This window comes from Anastrepha obliqua, chromosome 1, assembly GCF_027943255.1.
Source record: "Anastrepha obliqua isolate idAnaObli1 chromosome 1, idAnaObli1_1.0, whole genome shotgun sequence".
NCBI lineage: Eukaryota > Metazoa > Arthropoda > Insecta > Diptera > Tephritidae > Anastrepha > Anastrepha obliqua.
This window is the reverse complement of record NC_072892.1, coordinates 72,115,114-72,129,132: the sequence shown is the minus strand read 5'-3', so window position 1 is coordinate 72,129,132 and position 14,019 is coordinate 72,115,114. Positions and strand designations below refer to the sequence as shown.

At 38.5% G+C, this 14,019-nt stretch overlaps 1 protein-coding gene across 2 annotated transcripts in view; it reads left to right on the top strand.

Moving 5' to 3' along the window:
• Positions 1–14,019, top strand: part of LOC129236385 (chromatin-remodeling ATPase INO80) — a 132,013-nt gene that overhangs the window by 32,191 nt on the left and 85,803 nt on the right. For both annotated transcript variants that reach the window (XM_054870743.1, XM_054870744.1), the window contains exons 11-12: positions 12,332–12,490; positions 13,389–13,491. In XM_054870743.1, coding sequence (XP_054726718.1) covers positions 12,332–12,490; positions 13,389–13,491 — 262 coding nt within the window. The remainder of the gene's footprint in view (positions 1–12,331; positions 12,491–13,388; positions 13,492–14,019) is intronic.

Genomic DNA, 14,019 nt, shown 5'->3' with positions numbered 1-14,019 from the left:
GTGTTTCACCGAGATTCGAACCCACGTTCGTTCTCTCTGTGAACTCGGAATGGTAGTCACGCACCAACCCATTCGGCTACGGCGAATTCTTTTTAATTGCTTGGCCTAGCTCCTCCTAATTGTAGTGTCCGTCTTGCTTTTGTTCCACAAATGGAGAGATATACAGTTTTCCGCCGATTCCGAACGGAAGATAGTTTTTTATGAGGAACTTTTTCATGGCAGAAATATACTCGAAGGTTTGCCATTACCTGTCGAGGTATGACCGTTTTTGAAAAAACAACTTTTTCTATCATTTGATGTTTCATGCACGGAGATTCGAACCTTCACACTTCCGAATATTAGTCACGCACCAACCCATTTGGCTACGGCGACCGCCGTTCGAACTTTCACTGCAACCGGATATTATAGGAAGGGCGCTGAGTTTCATTAAAATAACGGCAGGTCGCACAAAGCTCTGAGAGAGAGTTTCTATTGCATCTGAAGACATTGGGTTAAGTTTTTCACCAATAGGTAAAATCAATCGCAGAATTATAAATGCTAAAAATGCTCCAATAATTTGAATTGCCAGATACTTAAGATATAACTTGAAATTTGAGATGTTGTTACGACTCGAAATTTGAATTGCATTTCGTTTACCTTAAAATCTTAAACTTTTGGCATGAAGTACTGCATGTTTAGACGAATAACTTCACAGCCCTTGAATAATTCCATACATACTTCAGATAATACGAGTATACTTTTACAAACATCCTTGAATAATCAAGACTATTCAAGACCGGAAACGTGATGAGAGGGATAGTAATAAAATCGTCTTAATCGCCTGCTTCCAATGCTCCCGATTATGGGAAATCCCAAACATTTTGAAGAACACGTGTTCGTGCAATCAAATCACGATTTACAACGCAAAAAATAAATAGGTGCTACCGACTTGGGCGTCTTGCAACTAACAATGCGAGTAATAGATAAAAAAAGAGAAACATAATTTTGAATGCAATCCAAAGAACAACAGGAAGCGCAACCACCAAAAATAGCGACCCTAATATCTAATTGAACGTTTATAGAATATTAAAATATTAAATTATCGCATGAACCCTTTGAAGAATTCAACGCCGTGTACGTACGTGATTGTAAGCCATTTCGCTGCCACATGCATTTTACAAGTATGTATGAAGTGGAAGCACTGCTAATGTAAAGAGCCGCAACACTTGCATGCATCGAAGGATTAAGCGAATTTACTAAAGTCTTGCGTTTAATGAATAGAGTATTCATGGGATATAGAGTAGTAGAAGAACACCAGCAGCCACTAATCACAAAACGTCACATGAGCCTCTTGAACAACGTGTGGCATCATTACGAGTATTGAATGCTGAGATTTTCTAATGCCTTTAATTGGGTATTGAGAAGGAGAATGAAACTGAGACTAAGACTGTATCCGCTTCCGGTTTTCTCTCTGGTGTTGCGGGAAAATGCTGTTAATATGGAAATTAATGCATTTATACTAATAGGTATGAAGAAATTTAATGTTATAAAAAATGCCTTTGTTATATGCAAAACATGTATGTAATTCGATGCACTCCAGATTTTAATATGACCGACAGCAAGAGGTAACTAGTGCTGCTGGAATTGCTTTTTTGAAATCATATCCTCATTTTTTACTTCGTTAGAAAGTAATCGAATTCAAAATACTACGAGTCCTACGCCGCCAAAGAAAACTTCGCTTAGTTCTGAGAAGGCATGAACTGCGATAAAAGAAGGTGTACACCAAATGTTGACAAGTTTTGACAAGTTATTTATTTTTGTTTTTTTATTTCTTTATTTAATTTTTTATAAAAATATACTTTATACTACCACAAACATCATATAATGCAAAGTTTCAAAATGTCCAGAATTTTTGAAAAAAAAAATATAACAAAATGTAAGTTTGGAGTCTCTAAATTCGCATGGAGTTTTGACATTTTTTAATTTGCTGAGGTGCTGCCCGTTTTCACCTTAGAACAAATGCTATATATCGATGGTTTTCGAGAAAAGTGACTTAATTCAAAAATACAAAATACTGCGTTGGGTTGGTTTTCTAGATAAGTGACGCGCCAATTCGATCACCTGACAAAACGACACTAACGCCAGAATTGCTTTAAGATTCGCTTATGACGCTTTTCCAGATAAAAATATATAAACTCTGTAGTTGATTTTTGCTTTTAACGGTAAAACTCCGAATTTGAGTTAATTTTGAGTTGTGTCGCTTTTCTCGAAAACCATCGATATATATACAATATAAAGGAAGTGTTACCTATTCAAAACACCATAACTTTTTTGTGCGAAATTAGTTTTTATTGATTTCAAAGGCAACATTTTTCAAAAATGATTACAATTTTAACATATATTTACTTTAGCTCGATATGACCACCTTTTGCCTTGACTATAGCCTTCAACCGGTCAAAAAATGAGTTGCATGCTGCACGAATGTGATCTTGAGGTATTTTGGCCCATTCTCTTATAATCTCTTTTTTCAGCGCATCCATTCTGGCATATATTTTAGTCATCACCTTCCTCTCCAAAATGGACCGGATGGACCAGTCCATCGGATTTGCGTCTGCGGAATTCGAAAGCCATTATGTGGACGAAATGAAGTGTGGAACATGATTTTTTAACCATTCTTGGTTCACACGAGCTTTGTGAGACGGTGCCCAGTCCTGTTGGAACGTCCATGGTCTACGACCGAAATGTTTGCTTGTCCACGGCTCTAAAGCATCTTCTAAAACGTTTTCCCGATAATAAGTAGCATTCACTTTGACACCAGGCTCGATAAACACGATTGGAGGGCGTTCATCAGCGGGCACTGCGGCCCAAATCATTACTTGCGATGGGAAATTGCTTCGAGTGGCCATACGTAGACTCAAATTCTCGTATGAGCGTTCGGTCAAGTAAACACGATCGTTTTGCGTGTTTATGAACTGCTCAATTGGGAAATTTTTTTCATCAAAAAACACAATGTTAGGAAATTCGCCACGTTCGTGCAAGCGCAACAACTCCGTTGCTCTTTCGCACCGAACGTTTTTTTGCTGGGGTGAAAGATCGTGTGCTTTTTGGAACTTGTAAGCCTTGACCTTGACCTCATTTTTCAATATGCGTCGAATGCTGTCTTGCGATATTTTAAGTTCTTTGGCCATTTTTCTTCCACTTCGGCGTGGATTTCGTTCAAATCGAGTTGCGGTTTTTTTTGGTCCATCTCCATAGCGTTTTGCAATGGTACCAGTATCATTGTAACGTTTTATAGTGCGATATACAAACATTTCATTCACTTTGAGGTGACTGAGCTCAAGAACAATAGCTAGTTGTGATTTTCAGCCAAATAAAGGGGTTTTCAATAAGGGCGGGTAGATGTTGAAATGGAATAAAATGGCGTTTGCTGTGTGGCACGTAGCGCCGTCCTGCTGGAACCACATGTCGTCTAGGTCCATATGGTTCAATATGGGCCATAAGAAATTGGAAGGGCCACCATGTCTACCGAAAAATGCTGTTTAATCGTGTAACTTGCCATGCTGATTTGGCATAAGCAACTGAATAATAAACAAAAGATTTGACAGATGTCACCAAAACAAAATGGCTGCCACAGGGCGCTAAAATCGACCCGCGCCAATTGAATTCCATCACAGAAAAAAATTCAGCAAAACTGAGACGCAAATGCTTTTGATGGCTTATAAACAATATATTGAACTGTCATTAAAACAATTTTGATGTTGATGTCATGAGCTGTTTTACAGATACAAGCAGTGTGAAGTTGGTAACACTTCATATCGTTCACCCTGTAGTAAATTAAAAAAACAAAAAATTGTTGAATTTTTATGCAAAGTTCGAAACTTTAAGTTATATAGTTTTTTGTTTTTGTAGTATAACCTATATTTTTATAAAATAATTTAAAAATATTACTAAATAAATAAATAGTTAACACTTTGCTAAAGTAGCTGTGCCCATATTGGGATTACCTCTGTGTATTATATATATAGGGTGGGCCATGTAAAATTTGCTTTTTGAATCGGCTATAAAAAAAAACTAATCAATATTTTTCAAACTTTTTTTTTTATTTTGAAGATTGAACATTGTCATTTATGAATAAAAAATAATGTCGTTCAAATGACTGCCATGCCTGGCTTTACAGTAGGCCATTCGATCAACCCAATTTTTAAGCACATTTTCGATTGTTTGGGCTCCAATTTCATGAATGGCAACTTCGACGCTTCGCATAGCATTTGTCCTTAACGCCTCCCCACAAAAAGTAGTCCAACGAGCTTAAATCGAGGCGGTCAAAAACGGTAGCCAAAAGGACGAGTGTATCTTTGGCAGTGTGAGAAGTTGCACCGTCCTGTTGAAACCAAATGTCGTCCATGTTATCCTCTTCAATTTTTGGAAACAAAAACTCGTTGAGCATGTCACGATAACGCCCGCCATTTACTGTAACCGCGGAAGAAGAAGCAGACTCACCACTTTGGAAATAAGTTTTCAGTATTTCCCAATTTTGTTCAAGCGTATAGCGTCCCATTTCGTAAATGCCAACTGTTAAATTATGAACACATTTGACATGTCCTTTGTGTTACCATTCTCAAAATAATAGGTGGTTCAAAAAGCAAACGCTATATGGCCCACCCTGTAGACTTGTATTTAATTTTTGGGTTGCTCAGCATTAAAAGTACTTATCCTTCATTTGCTAGAAGAAAACAAATTCGATAAGTATACAAAAATGACCACCAGTTCTTCATTTGATGTAGACAGGTCTAGAAAATTTAAATAATTTTAAATCGTTTATTTTTTTTAATTTTTCCTTTTTTTTGAATTTTTGATTTTTTGAATAATTACGTTCTTCGAGCAAACGATCGGCATATCCACTTAATCCATCCTTATGCATTGCAATTAGCAGTATTTCATTGTTATTTACCTAATCCTTTGCGCCTTAGGTTTTACTCCAAACACAATTTTTCCAACATTTTCTTAAACTGAAATAGTTTTTTTTTAATGACTAATAAAAATCACTACCGTCTGGAGCAGCACACAAATACTTGCATAAGTACATTTGTGTGTGTGTGTGTTCACTATCATTTTCTTCCACTTCCTGGTTCGTTTGAAGTGGCCGCCGCTCAACTCCGTCAAATAAATACTATTCACTTCTTCCCTATTTCCGCTCCTTCAGTTTTCATTCATTTCCTCAAATCCACCACACTTTGTCACTTAAATCCTCCTGCTCGCACTCCTTCTTTTTTTTGTATACACTTTAAACATATGTTTAACTACACCACCAACTAATATTTACTCTATCCATTGTCTCGCCGGCTGGCCGCCCTCTAACGCAGGCGTAGCTGGCTTCTGGTTGCCTTCACTTTGGCTGCATTGATTGCATTCTGCCTTGGCAGCGTTTTTGCCTTTGACATTGATAAATTATTCTGCCAGTGTTCATGCATAAATCACAAGAGCTTTGCACTACGTCTCATGCCAGAGTCAGCTGGAAACCAAATATACTATCAGCTCGTCCAGTCGCTGAGTTATTCCCTAACTACCCGTAAACTGGCGTTTGGCTGCCAACGGAACTGCCAATTGTGACTATATTGAACTAGGATTTTAATGTACTTGCACAGTCATTGATATTCTGGCAATTCCTTTTAATTTTTTTGTTTAATGTTTAACTTTTATTTGCCTATGCCTTTGCATGTGCAGGCTGTAAATTGTACAATATTTGTTGGCATTAGTTGCTTCAGCTAATTGACAAAGTATTTAGCAGGAATAACATTCCATTTGCTTGCAAATATTATATGTTATTTATTTTATTTATAATTCTTCTTTCTATTATTTACTCCATTGTACGAAGTACTTGTAATGGCATCAATTATGCTGTAACTGCCTCATATTTGTCTCTATAAATTAGTTTCTGTGGAAATTTCAGTCCCAATTTATAGTCTGCAAATAAGAATGCATTCGAAGAAGGTTTTGCTAAGAGAGGAATTCCATAGTTTTAGCTTTAGTCGAACAGTGACAAATATACCAAGCTATAAGGGACACTGAATAAAAAATCAAAAGTTAAATATTTTTACCTTTCAGCATAAGGCAAGAAAACACACGTAAGAATAAAACATGTTAAAGGATTTATTTCAGCCTTTTATTGAAAAAATTTAATAATTTTCAAGGGCTTAAAAGGAAATAGATATATGGAACACAACTAATATTAAATTAAACCTTAAGAAAAAAATATAAAATATTATTTAATAGCTTGTATGCCCCCGTTATTTATTATAACTGCTACTAGTCGCAGTGACTGAAGGACACTAAGGTTGATTTTTGTCTATTCCTCTTGAATAGCTTTTAAAATGGACAACTAAACTAGCATCTGCCTTTATTATGCGTTGAGGCGTCCTTTTTCACTTCGAGCGATTCGTTTTCACTCCAAAAGACAATTTGGAATATTCGTTTGCTTTGTTGATTGTTGTATTTATTTATCAATTCCCGGTACTTTCGTTGTCAAAATATACCCAGCCCATACAGATTTTGACCCGTCTAACGAAAGTAAAGTCGAAGTAGTACTCTACATTTCTCCTCGCGTACGACACCCTGCCGAACTTCAGTTTAACAACCCACATAATCTATAAGCAAGTCGAGAGAGTTTTTTGAATAGTCAACAGAGACGTCAGTGCAAACATCTCGAAACTGGCACCATATCCGCTTGATCGATTTTGGTTGAGTTCAACAAAGCACACTAGTTGCATCTTCAAATAATTTTTATTGAAATGGGGTCTGTACATCTGTCTCCGTCGTCTAGCTTTGCGGTCAATGAAGCAATGGTGTGCAGGTATACGGTTATACAATATAAAAATCGATATGATTTCCCAAATTTAACACTCTACGGTTTTAATTAAATAATATCTAGTATTTGAAACATACTCAGAATTGAAGTCGGGGAAAAATGGGCTTTGGTTTAAGCAATCTAACTTACTCGGTTTCATTTTCGAATTAGCATCGAGTTTTGGTGTCGGAGAAATCGGTTGGATCGATTTTCTTATCTTTTTATTTTGGTCAGTTTTAAATGTTTTCAATATAAGTAAAAGTAGATAAAGGTTAGATTAGGTTAGCTTGGTTGGCAACAAGCCACGCATAGACCTTTTGGTCCCTAGCGATACCAGATGGAGACCGACCTCTATGAATACCTAAAGTAGACATCATGTAGAATGTCAGCGCTTTTGGCGAATCTAAGCAGCGCTGGGAGATTCGCTTCTGAGACGTTCTCCCGACCCTCAAACGATAGGGCTACCAGGCATTTTAAACGCGTTTTTCATAATGCCGGACAAACGCACAGAAGGTGTTCTGAAGTTTCCTTAACATCCTCTTTGCATTTCCTGCATTTGCCCGTGTTAGCAATCCCTATCTTGTAGGCATGTGCAGCCAATAGATTATGACCTGTTGGCATACCTACCTTCTGCTCAAATATGGACGAGACGTTATCAATAAAACGGTCCGCGGATGACATATGGCAAAAATAAATTTTTTGTTTTTTGGTAGGACTGTTATAAGTTTACATGGCAAATTTCAGCGTGATATGTCACATAGTTTGTTTTCTGTGCTACTGTAAACAAGTCAATCTCGAGTGTGTTCTTTGAATTTAACGATGGACATTCAAGTTGAACAAAGAATTTTTTTGAAATTTTGTTATTCCAACAAAATTTCGGCTTCAGACGCCTTAAAAATGTTGCAGACAACCTATGTAGACTCTGCTCTATCGCGTGCACGTGTTTTCCAGTGGTACAAATCGTTCAAAGAGGGCCGTACATCGGTTGAAAACTTGCCTCATGAACGTCGTCCAGCAACATTAGTAAACGACGAAAACATCGGAAAAGTAAAGGAAATTTTGCTTGAAAATCGCACAAATCGCAAAATCGATTAATGCTGAATATTATTTAGACGTTTTAAAGCGTTTGCGCGAGAACATTCGTCTTAAAAGGAAGGAATTGTGGGACAACAAGTCATGGTTCTTGCATCACGATAATGCACCAGCTCACACATCACGTCTTGTTCGCGATTATTTGAACAAAAATAATGTTAATATCGTTCCGCAAGAACCGTATTCGCCTGATATGGCTCCATGTGACTTTTTCCTGTTTCCCAAGCTCAAGTTGCCGCTCCGTGGAAAACATTTTGAGACAATTGAAGTCATAAAAGAGAATTCGAAGAACACACTCGAGCTTGACTTGTTTACAGTAGCACAGAAAACAAACTATGTGACATATCACGCTGAAATTTGCCATGTAAGCTTATAACAGTCCTACCAAAAAACAAAAAATTTATTTTTGCCATATGTCATCCGCGGACCGTTTTATTGATAACGTCTCGTTCATATTTGAGCAGAAGTTATGATAGTTCTGCAGTCCTTTCGCGAGAGCGTAAGTACGAATTTAGTCAGTGTTTTGTCGTTAGTTCTACACATGACTTTTGCTGTTTTGCATGTCCACCTATCTTCCACTCGCCTTTTCATGTAGTCGTCCATTTCATTGTATATTGTATTTAGCGGTTTAGTATGTCGTGCTCTTGTTCAAAAGGTAGTCTAACAGCACTTTTTGCTGGTTAAAAGATAGATAAAACTTTGCCATCTAAATGTTCATGTATTATTTATCCTCATTGTAGTAATGTCTGTCATCAATGTAGTAATGTCAGCAAAGCATTTTTTATTTTTACAAACTATTTTGGTTTGCAATGTTATGCTCCTATTAAGCACACAAATAGACCTTTCAACCCCCCAATTGTTCGTCCACGATATTCGAAGAATAAGCATGTGCCAAGTGAATTACTATAACGGAGATCTCTCAAAATACGACTGTTAACAATTATATGTGACATCATGACATCATTTAAATGCTACAAGTAAAGTCCGTCTAGGAATTATTCACTACTGATATCTGGGCATACATATTGAAAGATTCGACATGAAAGTCGTCACAAATTTGAGTCAAGTAGTTGAAGTAATTAAGAGTTTAAGTTGAAGTAATCTTGTGTGCCAGAAAATGCAATGTTGCTGCCAGTTGAAATACTGGTTCGATTCGAAACCTCAAATACCTTCAAAGCGTCATAAAAGGCGTTACAATATACCACGTAGCGACCAAAAACACCAACTTTCGATTTATTACTTTTACAATTACAAGCGTTAGCCATTGAATAACAATTGTTTTTATATACAGGGCGATTTTTTTTAATACACAATTTTCTGTTTCTAAAGAAATAGGTGCGAAATTTTTTAGATTTTTTTCTTTATTCCCAAACAATTTGGACTTAAACCTTTTACAGGGTTCGATTGAAAAGTAATGAACCTTATTTTTTTAAGCAGTTTTATTAAACCTTTTGGCTTATACAACTAATATTCTTCAAATTAGGACCCTTGAACGTCAATACACCGCTGGTAGCGGTCCTTCCACTGCAGGAAACATTTTTTGAACTAATCCGCCGGAATCGCGTTCAATTCGGCTGCCACAGTTTTTTGGATCGCCTCGATGGAGTCGAAACGCCTCCCCTTCAGCTTTCTTTTCAGGCGCGGGAACAAGAAGAAGTCCGGAGGGGACATGCCTGGGCTGTAGGGAGGGTGAGGAAGCACCGGAACCCCCATCTTGGCCAATGCAGAGATGCAGACGAAGGCGGTGTGCGCCGCCGCATTGTCGCGATGAAGGGTCCAATTGATGACGAGGTCAGGACGATTTCCCGCACATTGTAATAAGTTAAATTCAACTCTTCACTGATCTCACGTAAACTAGCACGACGGTCAATGTTCAAAAATTCACGAACCCGGTTCACATCTTCGTCTGTTTGCGTCGTCGAAGGCCTTCCAGATCGCTGTTCGTCTTCGACGTCCTCCCGGTCTTTATGCCCCTTGAACGACTTGTGCCATCGTTTTACCGGGGCACTGGACAGAGATTGGCCCCCGTAAGCCTCCTTGAGTAGCCCAATGGTTTCGGTACTCGTTTTGTTTAGCTTTACGCAAAATTTGATCGAGTAACGTTGCTCCAACGATCGCTGCATTTTCGTCACTGCAAAATCCTAACACACTTTTAAAACTGCTTTCACGCGCGGAGCGATGTTGACTGCACTGCTGCTGCCAGCGAACTGGGACCGGTTATTAGTGGAAGGGGAAGGTCCAACGTCACTCTTTGAATCATTTCAGTTACAATTTAAGCAGTTTACTGTGGTATTCGCATTAAATTGTGCAAGGGTATAAGGTTTGTTGGCATTTTCGAAATAAATCGATGTGGAAACATTGCCTTCAATGTTTTAGTTGTTATATGAACGAATCCAGAAGTCGTTCATATTGTTTTCAGCCAACGCTTATGCAAAAATATCCATGTAATTGCCCGTTCAGCCCATTCAGCGATACTGTCCAGCAATCTTCAGCAGCCTCTGAAAATACGCCATCAAGTTTAAGTTGTTCCATAAGGCAGTGTTACATTCACCAAAAAGTACTGTACGGTCTTTAGTGAATCTGAAGAGATTCTCTGTGGATAAATTGTGGATTTATAATTGTACTAAATTGAAGCTTTCAACACTGGGTATCACATGTGAGATGCGGTTCACTAGACAGGGCTACCCCAACTGCTGGCATGGAAGCCCTTTTAAATTTACTACCGCTACATTTAGCAATACAAGAGGAAGCTACTATGCAAGCACTCACTTTTCATATGAAAGAAAAACTTAAACCAGGAGATCTTACTGGACACCTCAATATCTTGAGCAGGGTTCAACGTGCAGACGAATGACCTCTCGGAACCCACACACAATTTTATAAAGAGACATAAGGTTATCTTCCCGTCCAGGGGAGAGTGGAACACTAACCCAACATGGATAAATGATGACTCACAAAAATAGTACACAGATGGCTCCAAAACGCGCCAAGGAGTAGGAGCAGGAATAGTGGGGCCTAGACCACACAAATCTAAGTACAGATACCACAATTTTCCATGCGGAGCTCTTCGCCATAATGCAAACAGTGGAAATCATATCCAAAAGAGAGTTCGAGAAAGTAAAAATTAAAATACTTTCGGACAGCCAATCGGTTCTCAAAGCCTTGAATAGCTTCAAATTCAAGTCAAAAGTTCTAATAGAGTGTAACAATGCACTCGACAAACTGGCCACTCATAATCAGGTCTCACTGATTTGGGTACTAGGACATGAGGGATACGAAGGACCAACCCCATTTTTCGGCTTTAACAAAAATAATATAAAACAGAAAACCAAAAATGGGGCCAAACTAAAATCAGGGAACACTGGAACGGCACAAGCGGCCTTAATCACTCCAAAAAGTTTTTGAACTTCAATGCCAACAGAGCAAAATCTGCTCTAACCAACCATAGATAAAAAGGGTTATCTAGTGCAAGATTATGCAGATTTTGCTGTGATGAAGAGGAGTCTATGGAACACTTAATCAGCAACTGTGAGGCATTAGGCCACGAGAGACACAGAATCCTGGGCTTGAACCTACTAGAAGAGGAATACCTACAATTCCTCCCTCCTAAGGAGCTGGTTCGATTCCTCGGTATACTAAATAATTCTTCTTCTTCTTAATTGGCGCGCTAACCGCTTACGCGATTTTGGCCGAGATTAACAAAGCGCGCCAGTCGTTTCTTTCTCGTGCTAACCGGCGCCAATTGGACACACCAAGTGAAGCCAAGTCCTTCTCCATCTGATCTTTCCAACGCAGAGGAGGCCTTCCTCTTCCTCTGCTACCACCAGCTGGTACCGCATCGAATACTTTCAAAGCCGGAGCGTTTGTATCCATTCGGACGACATGACCCAGCCAACGAAGCCGTTGGATCTTTATTCGCTGCGCTATGTCTATGTCGTCGCAAAGCTCATACAGCTCATCGTTCCATCGTCTACGATATTCGCCGTTGCCAACGTGCAAAGGTCCAAAAATCTTACGCAGAATCTTTCTCTCGAACACTCCAAGCGTCGCTTCCTCGGATGTTGTCATCGTCCAAGCTTCTGCGCCATACGTTAGGACGGGCATGAAGAGGCTAAATAATTATAATTAAGTAATTAGGGGTGCCCAATAGATCAATCTGGTCGCAGTGCCTAAAGGCCTTAGCCTGACCCGTACAACCATTACCATTACCATGTGGGAGTTTACACAGAGTTGGGAGTTTCCGCTCGATATTAGGGCTTTCTTAATATTGAAAAATAGGTGAATGAATGAATGTCGTTTTTTACCAACTGACATTGCCACCTTCATAGCTTAATTAAATATGTACTTAGACACTTTATTACTATGCTCAAATTCACATCGAACTCAACTAATATAAATCTTCGTCCCTAATTCCAGGTAATTTTCTACGATTCCGATTGGAATCCGACTGTCGATCAACAGGCCATGGATCGTGCACATCGTCTTGGGCAAACGAAACAGGTGACCGTTTATCGGCTGATCTGCAAAGGTACCATAGAGGAGCGAATTTTGCAGCGAGCGCGCGAGAAGAGTGAGGTAAGTTTTTGTTCTATTTTTTGTTTTTTTCCTTGCCACAAATTTTAATGTGGCATTAAAGCATTACGAGTATTAAGCACTTGGCGATCCGTGATTACAACTTGCCATTGAGAATTCGTATCCATTTAGTTCACTTTTGTAACCGCAAAACGTTTCAGATTTCCAACGAACAAAAACAATTGAAAACACTTAAAAAGCTGGCTTTGTACTCATACCTACTACTTGTGGTGTGGAAATGCGGGATGTGCGCGCCCACATTCATTGCTTTGCGTGGCACGTGCGTTTCAGCGTGTCGCCAATAGTCCCTTCTTCCGCTTTGTGCCACAGTGTACTCGTATGATTGTTGGTTGATGGTACATGTGTTTGGATTTTGGTTGCATGCAACGCGACGATCACTTGTACTCGTCCGGCGATCAGTTGTAAAATGATCTGTTTTTCTTTCATAAAATGTTGTTGCTCTTTGTTGTTGCCCGCGGTTTCTTATTGTAGTTGCTTTTGTTGTTTTCGCTGTTGTTTTGTTGTTCAGTATTCCGCACCGGAAACTAATTATTCAATTTAAATGTTGTTGAGGGCGACACCGTTGTTACGCCTTCCCCCCATTAAGCGGCATGGGCTTGGATTTAAATTTTCTTATAGGAGTTGCTCATTTCTTTTTATGGAAATCGTATTTTAGGTAGAAAAGGTTTTTTATGGGGACATATAATATTTGAGTAATGCGACGTCCCTCCATTTGTGAAAATAGATCAAAAATTTGATACATAACGTTTTTAAGACTACTTTATTGAAGCACACTGCTTTGAGCTTGAAAACATTTATCAAAATATTTATCTTTTTTAGAAAACTTCGTATTTTTGATTCTGCATATTTTCATATTTGTACTTTTTCAAACACTTTTCAGATCCAGCGGATGGTCATAAGTGGTGGCAATTTCAAGCCCGACACACTCAAACCAAAGGAAGTGGTTTCATTGCTATTGGATGATGAGGAAATTGAATTGAAGTGTAAGTACTTGAAAATACAAATGAAAATATCATATTTTGCTCTTTATTGAAAACCACCAAGCGGAAATAAATATTGCACAAAAGCATTGTTATGGTAGGTTTTAATTAAAAAACACATGAAAAAATGGAGAAATTGAAAAGGTCTCAGTTTGTTTACCATGATGTTTCTATGACGATTATCACTACTTTTGCTGATATTTTAGCTGATCGGAAGAACCTTTTCAAAATACGGTTTCAATCCGGCTAATCTTCGAAAAATAGAATTTTTTTAAATCCATATCGTTTTGCCAAATCTGAACGTTTCAAGAAGTATTGGAAAGTACGGATAGTTAATTTGAACCTCATTCATTGTTTTATTTATTGGTGAACGAAGAAGACAACTTCCCTCGCGTAGAACATAATCTGAACGCATGGCACAGCACGGAGGAGAAGCCCGGTTAAAAATAGAATGTGTGCGAATGCTGATTCCAAAAAGGGACCAAGAGCAGGACTGTTCTTTATTACCAGCGCTATTTGTGTTGTTTACAG